At 48.7% G+C, this 7787-nt stretch overlaps 1 protein-coding gene across 1 annotated transcript in view; it reads right to left on the minus strand.

Annotated features, from left to right (window-relative positions):
- NEURL1B (neuralized E3 ubiquitin protein ligase 1B) overlaps window positions 1–6301 on the minus strand; it is a 141916-nt gene extending 135615 nt beyond the window's left edge. The window contains exon 1 of the mRNA XM_064161824.1: window positions 6101–6301. Within this exon, the coding sequence (XP_064017894.1) occupies window positions 6101–6143 (43 nt within the window). The 5' untranslated portion in view covers window positions 6144–6301. The remainder of the gene's footprint in view (window positions 1–6100) is intronic.
- Window positions 6302–7787: the final 1486 nt, after the last annotated feature.

The following is a 7787-nucleotide window of genomic DNA, read 5'->3' on the forward strand; positions in this document are numbered from 1 at the left end:
CCCCACGGTGCAAAACCAAAGCGCCTGCGAGTAAGCCGTGCTTGACACGATGAGAACGAGCTGCTCTCCCCGCAGCCCACTGAGCCCGCCTAATTGTACCCACCGTTCGTCCACGCGTGGCAGGCAGTGCCAGCACACACCTTGTATGTGGGAACTCACTGTGCCACTGAATATTTTGGCAGCTGGGTACAGTGACTTGGAGTGGGAAGTGCAGCAGTAAGGACAGTACACGGGTGGGTAAGCTCCCAGCTGCGTGAATCGCAGGATAGCAGCCAAACGTGACACTCAACTCCACAGCACTGCCAGCTCCGCCTCTGCTTGCCACCTGCATCAGCCACAGAGGTCAACGAGGAAGGGGCTGAGCCCAGACTGCTGCTCCCCAGCCTGAGAGATCAGCAGCAGGCAAAGGGTCGAGCCCAGGGCCCCGCAGGAGCAGCCCCGGTGGAGCAGCAGCTCGGGGGCAGCGCTAAGCACTCCCGCAGGTGCGTTTCTGAGGGTTTAGCGCCACCTAAGCCCAGAACGGGTCTGGTTCATCCGTCCCGCTCCATTTCAGAGCAGAGGGAGAACAAAACCTTATTGCTTCTACAGCATTGGCTCTTTCAGGAGGGCCTTGTGCAGAATCTGGGAGCTACCGGCCAAAAGAAGGCCAGGAAAGCGCTGGGTTTAGCCAGGATAATTTTCTTCCTAGTAACTAGTATACATTTTGGATTTGTGCTGCAAGCAGCATCAATAACCCAGGCATGTTTTAGTTACTGCTGAGCAGTGCTCACACAGGGTCAAAGCCTTTTCCACTCCTCACATGACCCCACTGGAGAGTGGGATGGGGGCGCACACAGAACAGCTGACCCCAACTGGCTAAAGGGCTACTCCATACCACAGGACATCCCACACAGCATATAAAGCTGGGAACATTCATACTTATGGTGTTTGTCTCCCCAAGTAGCCATTACACGTGATGGATCCCTGCCTTCCTGGGGATGGCCAAATACCTGCCTGTTAGGGGGATGTGGTGAATTAATTCCTTGGTTTGCTTTGCTCACGGGTGGGGAAGTTGCTTTACATAGTAAAGTGTCTTTACCTCACCCTATGAATTTCCTCAGTTTTACTTTCTCTCCCCCATTCTGCTGCAGGAGTAGCCAGAAATCAGCCGTGTGGGTCTTAGTTGCTGGCTGGGATTAAACCACAACACACAAGCACTGAGCTAAGGTCACACCTACCACAGAGCTAAGTGATGTCACAAAGGTCATAAGAGCTTTTCCTGTAACCGTCTGGATTCCAACAACTCCCTTGCCACAATTCCGGGAAATCTTGAGTATTTTCTTAGCACTACCCAGTTGAGTACTGGGTCCAGAAATGGTTTCCTCAAATCCAGAAACACAGAATCGATCAGGTTGGAAAAGACCTTCAAAGATCGTCAAGTCGAACCTATCACCCAATGTCATCTAATCAACTAAATCATGGCACTAAAGTGCCACATTCAGTCTTTGTCTTAAACACCTCCAGGCATGGTGACACCACTGCCTCCCCAGGCAGCCCGTTCCAATGCCAATCACTCTTTCTGCAAAGAGCTTCTTCCTAACATCCAGTCTAAATCTCCCCTGTTGCAGCTTAAGACTGTGTCACTCATTCTGTCACCGGTTGCCTGAGAGAAGAGACTAACCCCCACCTGGCCACAACCTCCTTTCAGGTAATTGTAGACAGCAATAAAATCCCTCCTGAGCCTCCTCTTCTCCAGGGTGAACAACCCTAGCTCCCTCAGCTGCTCCTCATAGGGCTTGTGCCAGACCTCTCACCAGCCTTGTTGCCCTTCTCTTTCTTAAGATCTTTCTTAAACCAAGGGAGTTCAACTGTCCCAGAGCTTCAAGAAGACCAACTCAGAATGGACCCCCTCAAAGCCCTTGTGAGATGGTTATGGGGCTCAAAAATAAATCTCAAAGACCAGATGAACCACAAGGTAAAGGTTCAGAGAGGTATGTGCGAGGCAGTTACTGGCAGACCACACAGACAGCAAACACTACAGAGGGCAGGACAACACTTTAGAGCTGGAGAGACAGAAGCATGGATACACAATTATATAAGGTTAGAGGAGGCTCCTAGTTGAAGGATGGGAAAGAAGGGACAGAACTGCATTCATCATACATGGAAAAGCTGCTGATCAAGTGGAGAAAGACTAAGCATGACAAGAGGGACGTACACACCTGCCAACACTTGCAATTATTTTTGTGATCTGCCCACAAATACATGAATACAAGCAATGTGTCCAGCCCAACTGATGCCTAACTGAAGTTCAGGCCAACAGCCAAAAAAGTAACTCAGCACAGAGGCTTATGTACTCTGTGCTGACCTGTAATGCTCCCAAGCGTTGCAAATTGGTTTTACGCTCAAAGACCATTAACAGAATTCAGTCAGGGAATGATTGTCTAATATAGACATAAGTAAACTTTTATTGCACAGAGAAAACTTTCAGCAACTTTTGACCTTGTTGACCTGCACAGATGCAAGCAATTCAAAGTTTCTCCCTCACTGAGAGACTCTCCACTGCTCAGATGGATGTACATTGCTTCTGGAGGGGACTGCATTTGGTCAGTTGTTCTGAAGGATTTAGACACACACTGAAAAAAAAACCCCAAAACCCACCCAAACAATAATTAAAAAGTCCCATAGTGAGACTAGAAGCTCACTTTGGACTCTCACTGAAAGGAGTCCTTCTCTGGACCAAGAGATAATTACTTCTTGGAGACATGCCCATCCATTGCAGAAGCTGAAACAAACACTGTGATTTCCAGCTGTCCTCTACAGATCTCAGGCAAATTCTCAACCAAACAGTCTCATCTGAGCATGAGCTCCCAGCCACATCCAGCTGAAACAGTCCCAAGCAAATGTCAGACCATTCTGATGCCACATTCTGAGAAGAATTAAACATCTGTCACATATAACACATGCTTACATTATGAGCACAGCTAGACTGTCACAAGCCATCAGGCTCTGCAACTTGTACCAGGAAAAGGAGCTTTGGCAGGGGCACCTGCAGACATTCAAGGAGTATAAACTCACTCTCAGCTATGCCCTCCTCAGGCATTAGCTTCTTTTGATCAGACTCAATTCCTTAAGTGACTCGTTTGGCAGCGTCCTTTTCTTGGCATTGGTTCCGGATAGTTTTTTTCTGGTGCAGGTAGAGTAGCAGTGCTGACTTTTTAATCCTGGCTGCCCTCTAGTGACAGATGCCCATCCCTGGTGCCTTTCCGCTTCACCCAGGGCTCTCCTGGCCAGGACCAGGGGACCTGGGAACAGCAGTGTCCTGCACTGTGGAACCCGAGTCCAGGCCCCAGCTCTACAGCTCTGCAAGAAAGGTGCACTAAGCATGTTTCTAAATTAAGAAACTCCGTACTCCAGTGACAGCTCCAGCTTTTAAGGATGTATTGATTTTATAATCCCATATTACTGCTTTCTGCCCAAACAGACATAGCTAAAAGGAAAAAACAGCTCTTGAACCCCTGCTCCAGCAGAACCAGAAATTCACAGCAGTGAGTGGAAGTCAAGTAGTTAAATGCTTCCCAACATTTCCTGTGTTTTGTAAATATCCTAGCACCACTATGGGGTTTAGCTCAGGAGCAAGAACACTTATGTCACTTCAGCAAAGGCCACAGATGAACAGAGTTGCTACCCACACGCTATTAGAGAGATGATTTACTCCCTTTATCATCCAAGAGCAGTTAACCCTTCCAGTGGAGATTACTCGACATTGGAAATGCATCACTTCAGGTATTTCCACCAACCCAAACTCTACTGCATACAGAGCACAAACGAGCTGTTGGCCAGAGCATCTCATTGCATTTCAGCATAAACTGAGAATGGTGCCAGCAGCATGGGATCCCAGCAGAACAGGTGCTCTCCCTGTCCCTAACAGCAAGCAGGCTGCAGAGGCTGCAGCACACAGCCCTATGGAAGCTGTACTGCAAAAGCTGGATGGCTCGAGCATGTGAAAGGGCACAGCTGAAACTTCAGCAGCAGGAAATTTGTGTAAACCAGCTTGAGGGTTTTTTTTTAACTGGAACACAGATAGGGCTACTGGCTTTGGAAAGCATTTTTTCTGATTTCTGGCAACTATAATGTGCAAGCAGGAAAACTACTTCAAATTGAGAGCATGCCAAGATGTATATATATATTCTTTCTTAGTCCCTGACAATTAATTCCATCTTGATTCAAATATTTATATCCAATACTGGACATAGCACCAAAAGCACTCATTTACCTTCTCTGTTAAGCAAGCAGCAGTAGCTGACATAATGCATTATTGAGGTCTAACTTGCCTCATAGCATATTAAGTCTAAAACTGTTATCTCAGGTAGTATTTTCCATGACTGACTTGATAATCAAATACTCAGTGTTTGGATTACAAAACAAAAAGCAACATTAGGGAGCACAGTTATGCATGAGTTAAAAATAATCTCCCGTGACACAGCAAACATGTAAATCTGATGGCAACTGACTACCCTAAACCAAACACAGCATTAGCAGCTCCCAGGAGAGAGAAATAGAAGAAACGTGAGAATCCACTACAGCAGAACATCAGCTGCACCCAAAGCGCTCATTAGGAACACAATCAGCTCTTAACTTCACTGGGGCTAGCAACACCCCACTGAACATACACTCCTGAACTCAGTATTGCCCCACACACCTGAGAGCAGTAGCCAGTAGGAAAAAAGAATCAAAAGTCATTTGTTTTATCTTCTTCTCCTGTCCATTGTCTGCATTTAACCATTTCCTGAGAGGGAGAAGTATTTACTGTAGATTTAATCACCCTAGCCATGCTTTGCATTGCCCCCTATCCCCTTTTCTTCTGCAGCAGGTGGCACATAATCAGCATGAACCTGCTCAACAAGGGGCAGCTGGATCTCTAGAAGTGCATTTGCTTTTCAGGGGAGAGGAGGGCAATGCGACCTCATGTTCCAAAGGTTCCTGGCACAGCCCCAGAGGGACCTTTCCCTCCCCTCCATACCACACACACCTGTACAAAGGCTCAGGCAAGAGCATGGAGCAACACAGCTTCACAAAATGTTCTGATGAACTTACACATCAAGTAAATGACAGCACTCCATTTCCATAGAATAATTGAAGTTATCCCAAAGGAAGAGAACAGAAAATTGAAAGTACTTAAAGCTTTTGGAAGTTATTAAATCAGATCAATTATTGTTCGAGAAACAGATCAGATTTCTAACATCACCTTTGAAAGTCAGGTGTGAGGAATGACAAGGCTTTATTTACAGCTACGAGGAGAAGCTAACAAGAAATAGGTTCAGGCTTGCTGAAGCTCACTACCATATAGTAACACTACTAAGGATGACGATGCTTCATGTCAGCCTACGTGTTACCCAAGACTTTGCTTACTCCTACCCAGGATTATTTGCATTCTGGAGCACTGGCACCTCGTACCGGTTGGCTGAGCTCAGTTATCAGCTCCCTTCAAATCCAGCCAACCAGGCTGCCGACTGTTGGGCTTTTTGGACACACACAAGACGCAATGAAAGGCAACACGAACCTGACACCCGGCCGCACGGTCAGAGCCAACCCGTTTGTTTTCCCAGGTCTGTTTTCCCAGCGCCTGTGAGCCGGGATTGGCAGGCAATTTTGGAGCGAAAAGCTTTGAATTCCAGCGGGTAAATTTGGCAGGGCAACTGCCCGGGCAGTAACTGATGAAAGCGCACCCGTTGTCACGGGTCTTACTCGGCGGGAAAGGGCAAAGAACGCACTCTGGCCATCTCCAGAGCTCGGTAACCGGCGGAGGTGAACGCAGGGGCTCCCACCACCGGGCGCCCACCCCTCTGCAGCATGACTGCGGCTTAGCCGGCTCCAAGCACTGGCGTTTTACCTGCCACTTCCCTACGTGGCACCTTGCGTGTCACCAATGCCACCGTGGCATCCTCTCGACCCCGAGGGATACACCGGCCCGGCCCCTTCGGTGTTTCTGTTCAGCCCGCAGCACACGGCCGTGCGCTGCCCGCTTGCGACAGCTCCAGCGCAGGGGGAGCGGCGGGGATGGGTTTGTCCAGAGCCCGGAGGGGCTCACGGGAAAGGGACGAGACGCGAACCCCGCACTTACCGGTGCCGGCGGCGCTGCTCGGGACGGACTCGGCGTTCCCCATGGCCGGACGGAGCGGGTCGCGGAGCAGGATCTGCAGCGGCAGCTGGGCAGCAGCGCGCTCCCGGTGAAACGGCGATTCGAAGCTGCCGCCCGCCACGCCCAGCGCCAGCGCCAACCCGTGGTAGCCTGCAAAGGGTGGTGCTTCACCCGTGCCTCCTACCCGCCAGCAAAGCCCAGGTGTTTGCAGTTATGCCACCCTACAGAGGCCGTTATTTTCACACCTACGCACACAACAGCCTGTAGAGATGAGTTAATTGCCTGCACCTGTGCCGGAGCAGTGGCACTCACCTGCTTTGCCATTTTGAATCGGCTATAGGCAGAAGGCAACAGGAAGGTCTTGTCCGTAGTTGCTGCACAATGCTGGGGAAAAACAAATAAATAAAACCACCCAGAATTGCTTCTTTTTCTGACAAGACTTAAAAAACAAACAAAAAAAAAAAAAAAAAAAAAGTACCAGTGCACACAGGTGTCCACTTGCTGCAATCTTCACTGGTGTGCAGCTGTGCTCTGAGCTATGGCTGCTTCTAGGAACAGTCCAAGAGCAGGAAAAGGCCACTACCACATAAGAGAACGAAGATTTCTTCCCTATCTCAGACAGCATGTGGTCCATTTGTGCTGCAAAGCTGTGAGTTTATAATAGAGATAAGTTTCACTGCCTCTGGGACCCTTTGTTCATCATTATCTCCTTTGCACTTTTGCACAGGATGTGGACTTTGGAGGAAATAAAAGAGAAAAACAGAAGGTTTGAGGTTCACTGTCACAGCAGCCCAGCCGCCCCTGGGAATAATAGAAAGAATGAAGGAAAATGACAGAAGTGAGGCCACCATTTGTCTTGGGGCTTATTTCCCCTCCCACAGCTGCATCCAGAATATCATTGCTGGGTGCCAGCAGCATTGAATTGCTTAGATGCAGATTAAGACACATTCTGCCCTGAAAACCACAGACAAAATAACGGGAACATGATGTGCAGATGAGCATGTGGCTGTTTCAAGCCTGGAAACTGGCCAAGCTCAGGAGAATACAAACAGTGATGCCCTTGCAGGAGTACTGCTGCCCTCCCTCCTCCCCACCATCTCAGTGTCCGTTATCAGACACTATGGTTATGCGCTGAGAGCCCATCTGAGGAAGGGAAGTCTTGCTTGAGTATGAGCAGGAGAGTGACTGTGACATGTGGATAGTCCCTATCTATCTGCTAATGCATTTTTTATCTTCTCTGTTAGGTGAGAGCAATATGGCAAGGTCTTTAGTACTTGAGCAGCCTTCAAAGTGGCCTCCTGAGCTGTCGGTGCTATCCTCACACATAGCGGTTTATAGTCACCTCATCACCACGTTTGAGGTCGTTAAGTGTGGCTCAGGTTGCTAATAATAACCTTTGTAACAACAATAACCACAGCAGCACAACGCAGAACTGCTGAGTGTTCACAGCAGATCCTGAGCAAGTCTAGGCTGGTGGTAGGCCATGAGCTGCAGCCCACAGCACCACCAGCAATTACAACAAAAGGGCACTGGTTTCTCAGACTCTTGAAGCAAAAGGGAAGAGACATCTTGCTTTGTTTGTTCCCAGGAGACACATTCTCATTTCTGAGGAGGGCAAGTAAGCGCATAGAGCAGCTCTCCCAGACATCTAATAATAGAGAAGTTGCTT

The sequence above is a fragment of the Pogoniulus pusillus genome, chromosome 22 (assembly GCF_015220805.1).
Source record: "Pogoniulus pusillus isolate bPogPus1 chromosome 22, bPogPus1.pri, whole genome shotgun sequence".
Classification (NCBI taxonomy): Eukaryota; Metazoa; Chordata; class Aves; order Piciformes; family Lybiidae; genus Pogoniulus; species Pogoniulus pusillus.